Source organism: Manduca sexta, chromosome 19 (assembly GCF_014839805.1).
Source record: "Manduca sexta isolate Smith_Timp_Sample1 chromosome 19, JHU_Msex_v1.0, whole genome shotgun sequence".
NCBI classification, from domain to species: domain Eukaryota; kingdom Metazoa; phylum Arthropoda; class Insecta; order Lepidoptera; family Sphingidae; genus Manduca; species Manduca sexta.
Window position 1 is genome coordinate 6,929,453 of NC_051133.1, and position 19,039 is coordinate 6,948,491.

General features: G+C 36.8%; 1 protein-coding gene across 3 annotated transcripts in view; it reads right to left on the minus strand.

Moving 5' to 3' along the window:
- Nucleotides 1–16: 16 nt before the first annotated feature.
- The window catches only part of LOC115444010 (early growth response protein 3), a 31,154-nt gene continuing 12,131 nt past the window's right edge, over nucleotides 17–19,039 (minus strand). For 2 of the 3 annotated variants that reach the window (XM_030169621.2, XM_030169620.2), the window contains exon 2: nucleotides 17–4,012. In XM_030169621.2, the coding sequence (XP_030025481.1) occupies nucleotides 3,072–4,012 (941 nt within the window). In that variant the 3' untranslated portion in view covers nucleotides 17–3,071. Of the gene's footprint in view, nucleotides 4,013–6,379; nucleotides 6,715–19,039 lie in introns of those variants that run through there. The other variant, XM_030169619.2, reaches the window with a different exon arrangement.

The following is a 19,039-nucleotide window of genomic DNA, read 5'->3' on the forward strand; positions in this document are numbered from 1 at the left end:
GTAAATATAAAAAATCTTTAAATTTTCAACAATTTGTATTTTCGCACCTTAGGTGGTTTCATATTAAATAAAAATTTCTTCATCTTATATACACATTAAATCCAAATTAGTCTGAGTGTATTTACAAATATAGGTATTAATTAAATAGAATTTAGTAAAAATTAGTGTGATTTAACAGACCTACTTATATCTATTTATATTTTAGAACATCAACAACATCCTCATGCGAGAAAATACACAAAGATAGCTTAAACAGTAGCCGTACCTACACAAAATTCATAAAGAATTCGTATCCATTCTCTATCAGGTGAACACCATAAAAGTTCAGAAACATCTTGTTCGTTCGAATAAGAGTGTAAGTTGGTTAAGATGTGAAATGATGCCGTGCTGCGCCCTCGCGCCCCTACACACACTAGACAGCAGACAGTGGCTTCCCAACTGTGGGCGCGGCGTGGCAACAGACAACGAGCTAGTCGTAACTCGTAACCTAATACAAACACCATATATCAATAACGATAACGCGATGCAACATTACGTAAAATGTGTAAGAATTTAGTCTTTCCGTTTCAATTGTCACTCAATTGTTTAACATGAATTCGCATTATTAAATACCTATCTACTCTAGCCTTGTCTATCGGAGACTTCGTCTCTTCTATAACAGTAAAAACATTATAAACTCGTACACCATATTTTTATCGTACACGAGCGCGTAAACGCGTGCAAATGCGATATCAGCGAGTATGTGCGAGTGACGTCATTCTACCGGTGCGGTACCCGACCCGGCTCACAAAATAGAAACGGCGCGGCGGCGATTCAATTATTATTGTTTTTGTACTATATTAGTTACTTCTCGATTCAAACGGCAAGGTACATATTATGCTATGAACGCACTCAGTAAAAAATCCGTTCCCATATGTAACCAGGTGAGGTGGAGGCGCATGAGTTAGTATACATTATTGTCTGTTATCTTAAATTCATAAAGACCGATACAAGTGAGTGTTCCACCCTGTTATTACCGCTGTTTTTAGATGACAATGTATTACAACAATCATTTTTATAGTTCCAGTTCGTTACGACTATACAATTTTGCCAGTTTGCACATTTACATTTAAGTACATACTCTAAAAATTGTTGAGTATGTAATTGTTGTACATTTAAATCAGTATTCATAATATTACTTTATGGCCCTAGTGATTGATAGTTGAAGTCAATGTTACGAAATGTCTAGAAGTTGTAAGTCTACATTTTGTGCTAATTTTGTACTTACATGGGAAACAAATCAATGATTAATAGATTACTATCTACTCGTATAATTACAGACGTTATTTTACTTTCTGCGTTTACCTCGTTGTATAAGGTATATCAATATGCATACACACATTTATGTCACACTTTAGTGGACGCGTAGCCACGCCAAATAGGTAGGTATATAACCAAGTGTAAGTATGTAATTTCTGGATATATTTTGAATGTACTTTCACATTCTTATCTATATTTTTATGGCCAACGGTCTTCATCACAACAACATAAATATTTCAAATGTAAACTTACTTTACTTATATCTATAAAAACTTATGAGTATTATAAATAAGGGGTCCTTGCTATATTTGAAAATAATTAATAATGATTAAGAGATCATAATTTAATGCTACATGCTAACACTTTTACTTTTACTAGATTAGTCTATAATATGCACATCGTAAAAATATATATATGCCACTGGGAAACTTTGAAATCACTGGACAATTTGTAAACGTACATAGAAAAATGCTGACAGAGAGCAACATACGATGGCAAGTAAGATAAGTTAATAGTTTTAGGGCGATTATATCGGAAAGAAGCAGATTTGAGCAAATTTAGTTAAAATTAAATATTTGAGCAATAGAAAAAAATGACAGTAACTGTCGAAAATAAATTGCATCAGTGGTCAATAGGCCATGGAATCGGTGGACAAGATTAATGATCAGTTTTAATTTCAGTTCAGATTCCTCGCAGGACATTGCGTAAGCTCAAGTAGGTAAACGTTATAGTGATGATAAAGCAAGTAGCTTCTTAGTAACATCAATCTCAACTTAGTTTTGCAATGAAACTTCTTTTGGCTATAATATTATAAACTGTAGTCTTCTTCTACATAATACGTACTCGTATATAATATTGTTATAATCAATATTTGATAATCTCACGTTTCGCCTTACATCTTCGACTAGAAATAATGAAGTAACCATAATAATTGTAGCATATTCACCACTTATGTTATACTTAGTACAAGTTACGTAAATAAAAATTGCAGTGGCACATTGTAAAGTTAAATTAATGGCACAGTTTCACGTTAGTTTTGTCAAATGTGAGAATATAAATAAACCTACATACAATACTTAAGTAGGTACTTAGTCCCGATTATACTTGTTTCCACACATGGATACGTCTGACGCTCTCATCTATGAGAGTTTTGTTGTCACTACTAGTAATACTTCCTCTGGTTGTTTCTCAGTTCGCCGTTCGGTCCGTGAGACGTATGCATGCGTAGAGCCAGATCCGTTCAGTCACGGGATTATTATAAGATAGAAAGATATGTGACACCATGCGCCGTGGACGACAGCGACTCATCGTGTAATGAACCGCTCCGAGAATACAAACTTTTTCACAGAAAAACGCTTTGACGCATACTCTGGACACTTTAGGCCATATCGCTTCGTATCTACGGTTTGTTCCCAGTCGAGTTCCTTCAATTAACCTAACTAATTAAATAAATACAACGCGCAGATCGACTCTTAACGTAGTAATTACAAATATGTATAAAAAGATATATACTATAAATATAAATTTCAGTGTAGTCATATACAAATTTAGAGTTAATAAAGCTTCGTTAAAGACAATTCATTTACACCTATGCGATGAAATTATCCGATAACTTCAACGTGAAATACAAAAGTTCAGTGATCCGCAGACGCGGGCGAACCGGGCATGGGGGACGCGGGTCCGGGCATGGGTTCCGGCGCGGACACGGTGGAGCAGCTCGGCTGCGGGGAGCTGGCGGAGGGCGCGGTCGCGGTCGCGGTCACGGCCGTGTGCTAGAGCGGCGCGTGCGGGTGCGGCTCGTGATGGTGCGCCGGCCCGCCGCCGCCGCGCTCCCGCTTCAGTCGCTGCTTCAGGTGCACCTTGGCGTGCCGCTTCTTCTCGTCCGACCGCGCGAACTTCCTACCACATACATCACACGCAAAAGGTTTTTCACCAGTATGGGTGCGCACGTGCGTCGTCAAGTGATCTGATCTACTAAACGAGCGCATGCAGATTCGGCATTGGAACGGCTTCTGTCCCGTGTGTATGCGAATATGCCGCGTCAGCTCGTCTGATCTTGAGAATCGCCGGTCGCATCCATCCACTGGACACGCGTATGGTCTTTCGTGCACTGGAGTTTTGCTTGGCCTATTTGGGTACTTGCGTGGCTTGACGGCTACCAGTCGTAACGGCTGGGCGCTTTGTTGGTACACTTGTGATAGAATCTCATGGCCTTTGCTAGTGGACGGGTTGTATTCGGCGAGCTGTACCGGTCGATCGCCCGATGCTGCAGGGCTCGGGTAAGGTTCACGTTTGGGCAAGCCAGACGGGCCCGGCGTGGGTTGTGGCGCGGGCGCATACTCTTGTGTATCCCAGGAGTGTTGTGGCTGGGCCTGAGGCGGCGGTCGGTACTCGCAGTGTTGTTGCGTCGGACAGGGTTGCTGCGGAGGGCAGTACGGCTGACACTCCGGCGGAAGTAACTCGACGCGTTCCTCGTAATCTTGTTGGAAATATTTGTCAACGCTGCCAGGGCCTGGACCCGGCGGCAGCAGCCATTGAAGCGGCGGTGATGGCGCCCGCTTGCCGGCGCCTCCGACGGGAGGGCCGTATAGAGACGCACTCGCACTTGACGCATTGCTGGCGTCCTCGGCGCGTGCGCCGGGAGAAAGTGAGGCCTCGTGCTTGTGCCGTCGTGGAGAGCATCCTAGTGATAATTCGTCGCCTGGTAATGTACCTGTAACAAATATAGACTTAAGTTAGCTTCAAAGATAATGGTATACATTTTTATTTATTTTGTACTTTTGTGATTTCTTAAATTTTTGTCCCGAATTTAAAATTTTAGGCAAGGCTAGATAAATATTATACTATAATTAGTTTTACGTCTTCATTAAATCACAATACACCACGTAAATATGTGTTTTTTTATTACTTATTGACACTTAATATAATTTTTTTCGTGTCGCAGTCGCGTGGCTAGCGGAAGCCACCAACGCGATAATGTCTCGTCGGATGTTGATAGGTTCCTATCGCTAAAGCCTATCTGAGCGTGTGTCTACAAACATAACTAAACAAACATTGTTTTGCGACAATTGCCATAATCAATCAGGCTATGCATAAAATTTTAGTAAACAATTATGTAAAGCGGGGTTTACATACAAGGCTGGTTTGTAGTTCAGTCTGAATAATAAAACATACATGAATCAACATTACTATATTAATATTTTGATTTTTACCGACTAAAACGAAATACATAATTCGGTGAGTATTTTTAAGTTTTATTTTTATAGCCTATTAAAATACATAATCAATATAATTTTTAAATACCAAAAATGTAATTAGTATTTACTTTTGGGGAATGCGAGAGTAAGTGAAATTCGTCAAGTATCCTATTGTGGGAAATAATTATTTTCTGTGGCAACTAACATTCGTAATAAGTAATATAGTTAAGGCGATACCTCAAGGTCCATTTTCATACATTTTGTTTCGCCTTTAATCTGGGTAACTAAACAAGTATTGGCAAGTAAAGAATTTAAATTCACGTCTAGTTAGTGATTAGTTCTCGCAGTTGAAGAAAAATGTAAAAATAATTAATAATCATGGATATTTCTGCCTTTAAAATTTCGTCATATTAAATTTTAAAGGCCGAAATATCCATGATTATTAATTATTTTTACGTTTTTCTTTCAACTGCGAGAACTAATCACTAACTAGACGTGAATTTAAATTCTTTACTTGCCAATACTTGTTTAGTTACCCAGATTAAAGCCGAAACAAAATGTATGAAAATGGACCTTGAGGTATCGCCTTAAAGCTGAACTCTACATCTAGAGTTCAGTTATAACATGGAAATCTTAATTCTATAAATTTGATTACAATATTTCTAAATGAAGTCTAATTTCCGCATAATTTATTTGTTTACCAGTTATTTTTAAGTCAAAACTCAGATAATTTTCCTAAGGATAATCTGTATAATTAGATGGAGATATTTTATTAAGTAGGATATAATTGAGATGTGATATTTGTATATGTGGTACCTTATCATTTCGTGTTTTATATTATCATGGCTATAGACTATAATATCAAGCTAATTAATTATTTTATTTTATAATAATCACTAGATACTTATTCGAAATTTGTGTTACGTGCGTAGTTAAACTTACGTATTATTATTTATTTTGTAACGCTGTTACATAATAACGTAGTTAACTATTCCGTAAACTTAGTATATTAATTTTAATTTAATTTAAAAACATTAAAATTTAAGAATATAATATAATCAGTTAAATTATTATATGAATTTAGGTACCCATACTATTTTTTTTTGCATTAACCAAAGTTATTATTTGAATTTAACTGACATTTTTTGAAGTTTTTATTCTAAACTATTGTAATAATTATGAATTATTCAAATAAATCTTGGTAATATAAACTTATTCCTTTTGGCAAAATAACGGTTCTTGATTAATTATAATAGTTCGGTGAATAAATAGCATTATATTCTGCTTAATTAATGAATATCGCTTCATCGTTTATATTACACCGAAAACAGTTATCACGTAAGAAGTTGGGTTTATTACTGGAATACCAGGTATATGACTATTGACTACTTATAGTTACCAACTGGGACAGCACTAAGTTTGAACACTAAACTGTAACAGGCACTACAGACACTAGAGGACATGAACGCGGTGTGAGTGCCAAGCACCGCCGGCGGAACGTAGGTACAAGTGAACCTCCATTCAGCTCTTCGTATCGATTAGGGCACAAGACACGCGACGCGGAACTTTCCATTTCACTTTAACATCAATGAACACTGAAACTTTGACTCTGATAATTATATATACTGACAGTCGTCGCTTTAATACGTGGCTTGTTTAATATCGAACTTCAATTATCCCGTACATGATATCCACCGGTTAGTGTGAAGGGCACCGAAGGACACGAGACGGTTGAAAGCGTATTGTTTATTTACAATTTTATCTGTTCGCGGCCGTGGGGGCGAATCCCGCCTACGAATCCCGTCGGAGCGTGTAAGTATCTCGTTGACCGGCGTAGAGCATAGCGTGTAGAGACGACAGCGATGTGTTGGGCCGGCACGCACCTGATATCGGCGGCGGTTCCAGCAGGCTCGGGAAAAACGCCGGCAAGTCCGAAGTGGAGACCGGAGTGTTGAGGTCGGACGGTGTTCCGCCTGAAGTGGGCACCGATACCGGTTTCAAAGCACAATCGAACCCTAGACTGCCCACATCGGCCAGGGAGAGCAGGTGCGGGCCGGTCGGGGGCTCCGAATCCGTGCCCATCCCGTCCGGCACCACCTGCTCCTCGGCCCACGGGCCGAGCGGAATTACGAACAGCGCCAGTGTGAAGACGGCCTCTCGCGCGGCCGATGCGAAGGGGACTGGCGCCGCGCGACCCCGCATCGCGGTTTTATCAATGGAGCCGCGGTCCCATATTCGGTAGCGGCGCGCGCAGCTCCGCCAATCGCGTGGCGCGTTACCCCCCCCAGGGCTGACGTCACCACCCGACGCCGCCCACCGCCCGCGCCGCCCCCCCGAGCACGCGACGCCCCCCCGGGTGCCCCCATACACACCACCACTGCTCGGTGGGCGCACCGTTGTGCTCCTCAGCCTCGACGACGTAAAGCAAAGCCTGCTAGCCGCCGGCGTTTCAGCTGTTTCCTCTCGCTTCTTGTCGTCAAATATAAACGTGTACAGATATTATATCATTCATATTGTACATGATATTTTATCAATTCGTTAGCTTTTGTTAGTATACATTATAGAGGTAATTTGTGGAAAATATGTGCGAGCAATGTTTAAAGTAGACAAAAAAGGCAACTTATAAATTTGTACATAAGTTTTTATTTTTTAATTTTATCCTGAGGAGGGTGGTATGGGCTGCTGGTGTAAAAAGTTCGGATCCTATCAAAGGCACCTATGACTTAATAAAATTACGTGCTTATTTTTTTGTCAATTATCGTTGGCTTTAATAGTAACTGTAAACATCGTAAGGATTCGATTACTTAATGAGAATTTTTATGTTCGCAATGGAACAATTATTTATTATAGCTTTATTATTATTATAGTAGTCTACTTTATTATTATTATTATACTATACGGAACCTTTTGTAATATAATGATATTTATAACTTACAATGCGAATTTTTTTATTTGTCATGTTAGTCAGCATGTTACAATAATATTTATGAAATTTTAAATAGTAGTAATATTACTTAGAAAAAATGTTACGAGTAAATACATTCACAGCCACCAAACAGTTCCCAATGCGTTAAAAAACTACGGGAACGGCGGTAGCGGTGGAAAATAGGGAAAACATTGAAACGCACTGGTTTCAATTATTTATTATCTTGAATTTTAATAGTAGAATCATTTCACCAAGGCTTCTAAAAGCGCTGACTCTTCGACAGGCAGGTTGTACTTTAGGAACCGCCATAGACTCGACGAAACGGAAGAAATTGGGCAAGAAAGATGTAATTACAGTGGCGACAGTAAGGATAAGACGAAGCAGGATATTAATATTTCATATATAAATTATATATTTATGATTTTATTTCAATAATTTTAGTTATTTTACTTAGAATGAAAGTAGAAAGATTGCAGACATTATAATATGATTGTATTACAGTTTACGTGTACAAAAAATGGACATGTGCGAGGTGGATACAAACTTGTAATGAAAGAATGAAAATGGGTCTTGATAGACAGACCACTAAATGATGCTACAAGGATTCCGTTTTAGGTGCGGAACTCAAAAAAATAATACGTATTAATATAATGCTAGTTATAATATTAATTCTTACTTCTTACAAATATTATAAAATGTGAAAATGTTTGCATGTTTTTTAGAAGTAAATGCGGTAACAACTGAACGGATTTTGATGAAATTTCCCCCACCGGTAGATCGTGTCCTTGATTAACACATAAGCTACTTTTTATCCCGGTAATTTGTCCAAATAGGAAATAATATAATTTTTAAACAGATGGCGCTAGCATCGTATAGTATTAGTGGGGACTTTTGTAGCGGGAAAACCTTTGCACGCGGGCGATGCCGCGAGCAACACCCAGTATGATTATATGTTGAAATGTAAGTTTCAAGTTTTTTTGTTCAAACGCCTTAATGTATAAAACCACTGACCTGATTCTGAAATTTCTTTCCGTAATAATCAAAAGCTACATTATTTCTGAATATTATTTTTTTTTATGTATAGAATGGGATCGTGGATCGTAGAATCGATGATAGTAGGTACAAACTTTATGAAACGCTACCAGTAAATAGATCAAAGTTTTCGCGGAAATACTCGTGTTTATTGTTTATATAAAGTCACAATAGGGTTAATAAGTACATTTACAAACCATAATTTGTTGGATTACTTTTAGTTTTATACTTCTGTATTCGTTGTTATAAAGAAGATAAATAAAATAAAATTCATCTGGTTCAATTTGCTATCTCCGTATTCGTGAAAAATGTATGGCAACATTATTTGAAACGAATAAATAACAGTATTGTTATTATGAATTATACCCTTAATAAGTTTACATAATGAATAATAATAATTACTGCCATAGTTTTAATCTATTTTTATTATATTTAAGACGAAAAAATATGCAAAACCTTTTTAAATATTTAAGCAATATTAAAATTATGATGCGATTACTTTGTTATTGATTTCAACATTTCTAGGGGATCACCAACTATAGAAGAACGTGTAACGAATATAAATAGATTATGTTATTGCTTATTTTGCAATTATTTTACGTCTCTACATTTACTCTGTTCTGATTTGTGTTATGTTTTAAAGTGGGTCAGTACTTCAGGCAATAAAATAGACGACATAAACCTTTATTATTGTATAAATATCCCAATTATATGCAAAAAAAGTTGTTAAATATACTGTTTTAGTATTCAATTTATTTCCTACGGCGCCCATTTTCACACATTTAAATATGGCTGTCAGAGCTTTTTAAGTGCTAATATCAAGAGTCAAGTAGGTCCTGTTTGCGAAAATTTTCCTATTTATCAAAAAGTTAGTTGTATATGGCCGTTGTAACCACATTATACGAATGTAGTCCAGCGGACTTCATTATTTTCTTTTATACATATCGTGTAAAAATGGTAATGGATAGGTACCACCGCAATATCTTCTTTCTATCGCCAAGCAGCAGTGTATAGTCACTGTTGTATTGCGGTTTGAAGATATTCTAGTCAGTGTAACTATTGGACATAATAAGACTTAACATTTCATGTCTCAAGATGGCCAGCGAAGTAGAACACCAAGCAATACTTTGTAATTCAAGGTGTTAGATATTGTTTTTACTATTTACGGGCGGTTGTGCCGCTTACCATCAGGCGAAGGGCAAGCTTGTCTTGTCATTTAATGTAATAAAATAAATATTGCTCTTCGGCACAATTTGACGTTGAAGTATTTAGCGAGTAAAAGCAATGAAATCACCTGTTTATTAAATATAAAATGCTTAACTTTGCACTAGAGGATATAAAAATTAAATAGCTTGTTTACATTTATACTTTTTATAATTATTTATAAAATCTTTTGGTTAATTATTTGGAAGCAATTATAAAATATTTTGACATACCTTTCGCCATATATACTTTCTAGATGTTGCTCGCGACTTAAAAGCTTATCTCAAATATCTAAAACAAAGAACGACGCCAATGCCATCTATTTAAAAAAAATAAACCATAGTATTTCATTATTTTTTATGGGAGTAAATTACCGAAATAAAAAGTACTCTATGTGTTAATCTAGAATATGGTCTATTTATGTGCCAATTTTCTACCAAATCCTTTTATTGGTTTCTGCATTTATTTCCAACAAACATTCACATATTTTCACAAAAAATTGTATTAATAATATTAGGATGAATAAGTAAGACAAGAAAAGAAGTAATATTGTAAGATTGATTTTATATGTAAATAAAAATACATAAATTTACGTAAAAAAATAACAAAACCGTACTTAGTTACTTGATATAAAAGAATCACAACTTTGGTAGTATTTCAAAACGAATGAAATAAAAACGTTACAAGTGCTCAATATCACAGGTATTCCTTTGCAAGCTGCTCTACATTTTATACACTTTAAAGTTGGATCTTAGTTTTTAGTTGAAATACCAGCGATCCTACCACTGACCCTGGGTCACCAGGACCAGGCTAAGCTAGGATTTAGGAGGTTGGTCATCGTCTTAATCTCTTGAGGATGGTAAGATATTCATTGTTTTGTCTTTGAAATACTATTCCTATAATAATACTTGATTTTATAAATGCACATTTTGCATATATTTAAGTCTGCTCACTACTAACTAATTTTTGAGTAATTCTGTAATTATCCTCTAGTTGGGTGTAGGTTTTTGTAAGTGAGCGGAGACTCTTTTGTCAAGAGCAAGATTTAAAGGTTCATAAGGAATTCAGTCTGAATGTACTTTACTTACAGGTAAATTAATATGATTGCTTGCAAGTTTTATTGATATGGGGATAGATGTTAAATATCTAAATGTAGAGGTTAATTTTTTATCCTCAGAACTACTTCAGTTGATATATAAAAAAGGCTAGTAACTTCGTTATACTTACCATCACTGGAAATTCTTACACAATTTAGTTTTCTATTTAACAATATTTAAGTGTTTATGAAGACACGAGAGTCTATGTTCTCTTCCTCTTTAAAGACGTACAGGAATCCTATAAATTATGCAACAGCAGGTACATGGTAGTAAAGGAGTACTTATAGTAAATAGCTTGATTAGGCAACAAGCGTCATATTTATATTCCATGTCCTTAGACCCACGTTGGGTTTGTAGACATGCGGCCTCTGTCGTACGGCAAGCGGCAGGCGGCGGCCGCTGAACTGAACACCAGGACAATGGCCGGCACAGTGTGCGTGGTGGTCGACCGAGTGGCCGAGACACGCCGACGCCCGATTGGGCCCACATGCAGTCGTTCGCGCTAACCCAATTATCGCGTAACGGAGACGATAAAGAAAAATAACAAACCCACGATTTCACCGGCATCTAATTATAGCGCGCTATTTGTGGGTGCGCGGGCGCAAGCGGCATAGCGTGGCCGCGATGTCAGGGCTATTCCTGGCCGTCAGCTGACGCTCCCGCGCGCGCCCGCACTCGTAAACACCACGCAACCGATTGACGTAAAATGCGAACAATCGAGTTTTCAGCAGGTGAATCACGGGATGAAAACGTCCCTGCGGGAATCGTTCTATAATTATAAACTTGACTGCTTTTGGTTCGGACTTCGGAGGCGGGGTTCTATTTCTGCTCGTTGCGTTGCTTCAATACTCGCTGTCTATTTTGATCGCAACATTATTTGTTTCTTCTCGATTGTTTGTTATTCATGGTTTAGACTTTGAATTCGAATCACGCGACTTGGTAGATATGTACCAATATAAATGTCTATAATGCTTGTTATTCCACATGGAGAAACGAAAAAGTAATAATCAAATGAATATAATTGTTCTGACAGATGTAAATTGGTCTATAATTGTGACTATGTTACTTTTATGAATATCTACATTTATTTACCTCACGTCAGTGGAGGATTCAAGGTAGAGCATGTGGTCACATCATCCCGATGTTTTCACATCATCATTACATCCTACGGGCGGCGAGCACGTGCCACTTTCTTTATAATAGCCACATTCAAGCGCTATTTATTTTAAGATAATCAACCGGATGGAATTTAATTATCAATAATATATAGAACTCGGAAATTGCTAATTTTCATATTTATATAGGTAACAATCAACTCTACAAATACGATTATTTTAAGGAAAAAATACGCACATTGATTTATTCCTTTAGAAGTTTCGATAACACAAGAAAATATACAGATTGACAGACGAAGGGTTTAAATAAATTAACCAATAATGTTACTAATACGCGAACAAATAGCTTTTTAACGTGGCAAACGTCAGTCAGCGTCATAAAAGTAATAGAAAACGATTAAATTAACCTCATAGCTATTTAAAATATTAGTTGCTAGTATTAGGGATCACACGTCGCCAGATGCTAGCTACCGTTAAAATAGCAAATTAATCGCTTAAAAGCAACAACTGCTGAATGTAGCTAAGAACTACGTAGACAACATATTGCTTGTTCGGTATTTAATATCTTTAATTACATTAATCGTTAGATAGTAGCTATCCAAAAGTTTACAAAAATATTAAGCAAGGGCATCATCTATGAATAACATAATATAATTCTAATTACACCATTTTATTTTTTACTGGCTTTGTTAGTAACTTTATCATCTACTTATTTTTATACACCTTATATTTTGCCATTGCAATTCCAATAGACGAAAATGCAACAGCATATATGAGTCTGTTTTAAAGACGGCAAATGATTTGCGAATACGAAAATATGATTTACACACTGTACAGCGAATCTAAAAAACTGTATCTAAAAAATTTGAAGGAGTGAAGTTTGCAAATCCGTAGTTTAAGTCAGCTGGTGCTAGCGTTGTGGATTAACGCCTAAACCTTCTCAGTAGTAGAGGGGGCTCGTTTCCAGCATTGGTTACTATACCAGTATACTAATACTACCGTGTTAATATTACACACTGCAAATCGTTTGTCACATAATAAGAATAGATGAATGAAGGAACCCATAATTTCAATTAGGTAACATTACCTCGATTTACGATTTAATACGTTAGAAAGTCTTTCGTAAACTGACTGACCCACTGTTTGGCAAGTGCGGCTATTTCTAATAATAGCTGTTCAGTTATGTTGCAAATGAATTTCTAGGTGACGATGTCGACTTCCATTAATACCGACAGTTACGAAATAGTAAGTGTATTCTCATCTTGATGATATGTCTACGTATTTCATGACGAGTAAGCTGCCAAATATTGAGTATTAGCCATACATGCTAGATGAGACATCGTGTCGTAAAGTATTGTACTATGTACTACCAGGCTTGCCTAACTCAAAATGAATTTCTATTGGATCACTTTGTTTTCCGTCTTATTGTCTGTCACCCTCTTTGGTCTCATAAATGCGTAAAGGTTTCAAGTTCAAATTTATACTCGGGTCTATGGTCTCATAGAATGTGCAAAATCAAACTTGTAAAACAACGCGTTAATAAGGTATAATCGTTTATGAAGTATATTTTAGTATATTTTGCGATTTCACAGGGGAATCAAAACAAATAGGGTACTACTTCCCGTTGACCTAGGATCTTAACATTTCGCAAGAAGCATTGTGTTACAGCGCAAGCATAATATATATATATATATATAATAATAAAAATGGAATGTACTATTACAAATTCATAATTATTTGCGGTTGGTGCAATACCCGTTTTTAGTGATCGAACCGTAAAGTTAAGTTTGTCTAGTTTGAACTAATATTCTTAATACCGTTCCTACAAGTTTATACGGAATCCTCGTGCAAATCGAACTCGCACTTACCCATTTTTAAAGCAAAGGAAACATAAATATTCTATATGAAATAACATTTGATTTATTTTGAAAAATTAAAAGCTTTATTACAAATTTCTTAATGATTATATGCGGTTTTTTGGACAGGAAGTTATTCTTATTAGTTAAATTAGAAGATTGCAATATATTACTAAATGTTTAAATAAACATGATAAGTGTTTTGTATGACGCACGAAATAAAAATATTCTATACAATTTATATACACATATTATAACATACAAAAGAAACAAATATACAAGTAGATACTCAGTTTTAAATGGAATAGTTTGTGTGTTACGAAAATATTCTTGAAGAGATCGACCGGAAGCCATTATCGACGTTTTTAACACAATCTTGCTTGTGTAAATGTGTTTATTAAGGTGTACAGATTGTAGCAAGGTTAACTGAATAATAATTATCCTTTATACAGTACATTTACAGAGTAATGTAACACACATACTGTTAAATATTTACTTACATTAAACTGAAAATTAATTTAAAAAACTTACTGTTTATATACTAATATTAAAAAAAATTACACTAATTGATTTTCGAACTCGACATAAAATTCAAACCGAACTTTTATAAAGGTCTTAGTGTAGTTGTAAACTAACATGTTCAAAATGAATACTCTATGTGTAAATGTTAAACATTGTAGTGATCGTGTAGAGATGGTAACAGTCGAACGAAAATCAATTGCTCAACCGTTTGACCGATAACACTGGTGAAAATAACTTTTGAGTGACGTGGGTGTGGTAATACATCACGTTCACCATGTGTAATTTTGGCACTCGTGACGAATATACCGGTTCATTGGTTTGAGCGTCACAACAGTGTCATACTTATAATTACTCCAACACAACACCTGAAACTAATCTCACAGATTCATCACCCGTTGACGTATGTACAGACACCATGAAAGCGAAATGTTTATCGCGTTACATTTATAGATTTTGTGTAATCGCCTCTCGAACGTAATTCGTAAGCTTTTACGCAGGCGGTTACGATGTGTGCGATGCGCTTGTTAATGTTACGTTTACGTAATACCGCTGATGAGGCAATTTGAATCACGCTGTTTATACATCATACCCCGACTTACAAATATCGACTGGCGTCATTTTTCTAGAAGGGTTTTACAGCACTGTGTATTCGGAAGATTATTACGCGACTACAGTTCTTAAGTGTTTTGCATAGATTCAGTCAATTTTGACGAAAAGTTGCGTCTGTCAATTATTTACTACGTGCAATAAGTAGGTATACCAGAAAAAGGTTCATTCAAAATTTATAGCACCATTCATATTGTAAATCCATAGAGCTCTTAACGTTTTAACCTTTCATGAAATAGCCGGGGTTGTACGCAGTACCGTTTCATAGACGAGAATACGCGATGGCAATTATGTGGTTAGCTATAGTGAGTAGAGCTCGGGAGTCGCCGGAGGTGGCGATGACGTCACGCTCTCCCTCTGTCGCGCGCAATCCACCACCCTCTAGCGGGAATTATCTGCGTGACGCATGACGGTTACTATTCACTTTTATTTCCCGATAACTAAATATTAACTACCCGTACAACTTATCAGGACAAATTGACGGACGCGTTAGCGTCATTCACATAGTTCTAGTTAAGAATACGCTTTAGCTTGGACTTTGAAGCGTTAACTAATAGAGTTCAGGTTGGTTGTTCAGACAAGGCGGGTGCAAGTTGCAAGTTTTATCTCTTGTATAAAATGACTAACATACAGAGATTTGAAGCTTAAATATATACGTCTTAAAAAAATAGACACTTGGTGGGAGCCAAGATTTTAATTGCACTTGCTATATTTTTTTTTCGACTCTAGCTACCAAAAGTCTCTAGATAACTTCTTACCAGCTTGTTAATAATTGGTTTATGACTCATTCAAGTGCAATTGTAATAGATAATATGCCTACTTATTTCTATGGTCTTAGATATACAGAATGAGGGCCCTTTTGTCGACTTCGTAATTAAAAGGCGCAAAGCAGCACGACACGAATTATGACGAACTTTTATTTTTTTGAGGTAGGTAAACTATATATAAAAAAATTGTCATGACTGAGTAAAATCCGTAAAATACTTTACTTACAGTGACATTCAAATTTCATTTGATTAGAAATTACTACAACGATGAGTCATCGATGAGTGAATATGTAATGCGACAATCATTTACTATGATAATAACGAAACGAATTCAGGCTCGCCATTTAACACGATTAGGTGTTCCAAATTAGCGAGAGAGCGCAGAGGAAACTAGATAATCTTATGTAGGTTCACCTTTGGCATTCAAAAAATGTCAAGATTACTTACCGACCTACTGAATATGGCCGTGCTAAACTGATATTTCCTCTAAACTTATAGATAACGGTATATCCGATGACTCAGACCTTGTTATTACATGTGCAGGTTACAGGGGAGACGCATTTCTCTGGTTAAAGATAATTTTTTTGCGTTTGACCAATGCTCAAATGTGAAGAACATAATACCAATAGATACCACGTATGTGTAATTGTAAAGGTAATGAAAGCGCAATTGATAAAAATGAATTAGAGTAGAAAGCTCGCCGGCCGGCAATAGTCAGCTGGCCACCTGTTGGTCGACCGCTAGGCGCTAACATTGCCCTTGCGTGGCAACCTTAGCTGGGGCCGCCGGGCGCTTCGATCGATACTGATGACGTACGGCCTCATTCATAAAAAGGGAGGCATCCCATACTCTGTCACGAGTCCCCCCTTCACTCACACCACGCCGACGATTCCTGAAAGCCGGAGCCGCAGTGGTAAATTCGTGAATGGCGGACGCACTAATAATAAAGCTGCAATTCTCGAATATAATACATTTAAGTTTTAAACCATTCATTACAGGTGGCTGTGTTTTTCATTGTGTGCGGTTTATTGTTTGCATTAATTACGATAGATAAAAGTGTGTATTATAAAAGTACACACATAGAAATGTATGTTCATTATAGTATTACATTGCGTCTCTCGTAATAGTGACTTTTGAATTGAATAAATCCATGATTGCTGACGAATAATAATGCGTCACCTTAATGAGCTTTTACTGTAAAAGAGGAGAAGTTGATTTCCTTAAAATATTTTTTAATCAAGGTTATTTTTTTAAAAATCATATGATGCTGGATACTAGTATAAACTGAGACTACAATTTTATGAAAATTTTCGAAAATTTTGGGAGTCGCGGACTTTTTCCAGATTTTTTGAATATACTTTTTTTTTGATAAAATGCCTCATTAGGTATAATATATATAAATATATTTAGATAGTTCAGAAAGCGTCCGTGATGTGCACAAAACAGCCGCCAGTGCTTGTATGGGTCCACAGAATGCAGAAGCAGAGTGTGTAGGTGTGACAGGATTTGACACGCGCTCGCGACATTTGCATTCGCAATCAGCCGTTCTGAATTGGATACGCCAGGTATGGGAGATTTCAAATTAATTGATTTTTTCTACATTATTTTGATATGTTTGATATATTATGTATTGCCACTTTTATTGGTTTATTGTTTCATCAGAAAAATATAATGCTTAAAACTTATGTAGATTGCATTTATGAACTGGCCTAGAACATATAAGTAAGTGCTTATCTCGTATACGAAATATTAAAGTAAGTTTATATTACAAAAATGATGATTATTATGTTGTGATTAATATAATTAAAATATCGTATTTTTATCTTGAGCTGCGATGACTCTTTGTAATTTAATGTAAAAATTATTTGACATACCCTACTCGAGGTTTTCAATGTGCACAAACCAGTCATGTAATCAGCGCAGCGCATGCGTCTCTTATTTACGGCGGATTACACACACAATCAAATCACGTTCCCAGAAAATATTACGTAGCTCTACATATACATCTTGACTTTATGCTGGACGCAGCGTTGTCATTTGTTTTATTTATGTTAATATACTAAACAGATGTGATGTGATGATATTTAAACTTAGTCTCTGACAGAGCTCTCACGATGGACGCAATTTGATCAGTTAAGGAAATTGGTGGATATTTTTTATAAGTTTATTAAGTATTTTATTTACTTTTATTTAAGAAATGCGTTATAATAACGTTTTTTAATTATTTTATGGGGACAGAGCGAAATTACATATTATATTGAATTTTAATATACAGTTTGACGTTATATTGGTTAACAATTATCTGTAACAATTGTATCTAGCGGAGTGGCGTGTATTTCCGGGGCGTGCGTGAATGGAGGCGCGAACCCGAGGCTCATGCACGGCCGTGGCATTGAGGAAGGCGACAGCATCGATTTCCTGATCACGGTGAAGAGCAGCGTCCGGCCGTGGCTCCGAGCGACACACCACTAAAGGCGATCGATGCGACGTCCTTGAACCTGCAGTCTCACAGCGCGCATGCCTCGCTAAATGTCGGACGTCATCCCGTGGCCATGGCCACGAAACACGTGCCCGCCACCCCACCTACACCACGAGCCCCACACCCTTACTCTTCCAGCCATTCATCGAAGCAACTTAGCGGGTCCTGGTGATGTTTCACTTAATTTTTCGTTAACTCTGCCATTTCTTATCGATTGTGACCTTTGTGCGGCAACCTGTTGAATCAAATGGGTAATACGCATATATTCGTTTGAGGAAAATGAGCTATATTTCGATCTAGAGTCTCAGCGGTTAGTAAGATGAACTTTTGACATTTGACGTGAGTAGTTCGTTCGGGGGGATGGGATTTGTCCCCTGTAACCTTTGAAGCGTTAGTTAAGATCAATCTGTTATCTGCAAAGCCGTACTGGATTATGCCGTTTTATAAGCCTACAGAAAGTAAAGAATAGCATAGAAGTTTAACACTGTTAATGCTTTAGCTGATGTGCCGTAATGAACTTGTTAACGCACGTGATTGTAAAGTTTAGTAGTAGAAGCCTTGCCGGCCAGGCAATTGTCACGTGTGTGGTAAGAGCGATGCAAGTTGACATTGAGAGCGAGCCCGCAACCACGCAGGGCTACGTATGAATGAAGTTATCGTGGGCGGCCGGCCGCGGCCCATTCATTCATTAGCTCGGAGGCCATTCCTTATGAATAATACCATAACAAAAACTGTCAATAATACTATAATACGCCAGTGTTGTTGATTACCTCACTAGTTTTGGATGTACACACGATGAGCACACATTATGAAACATTATTTATTATTAATTTATATCTTAGCTGCACTTGAACCTTCCACATGTACTTATGTTAATGGTATCGTTTTTATGAATGGCTCAACAAAGCATTATTCTGACAGAAAGCCCATTGATCCATTA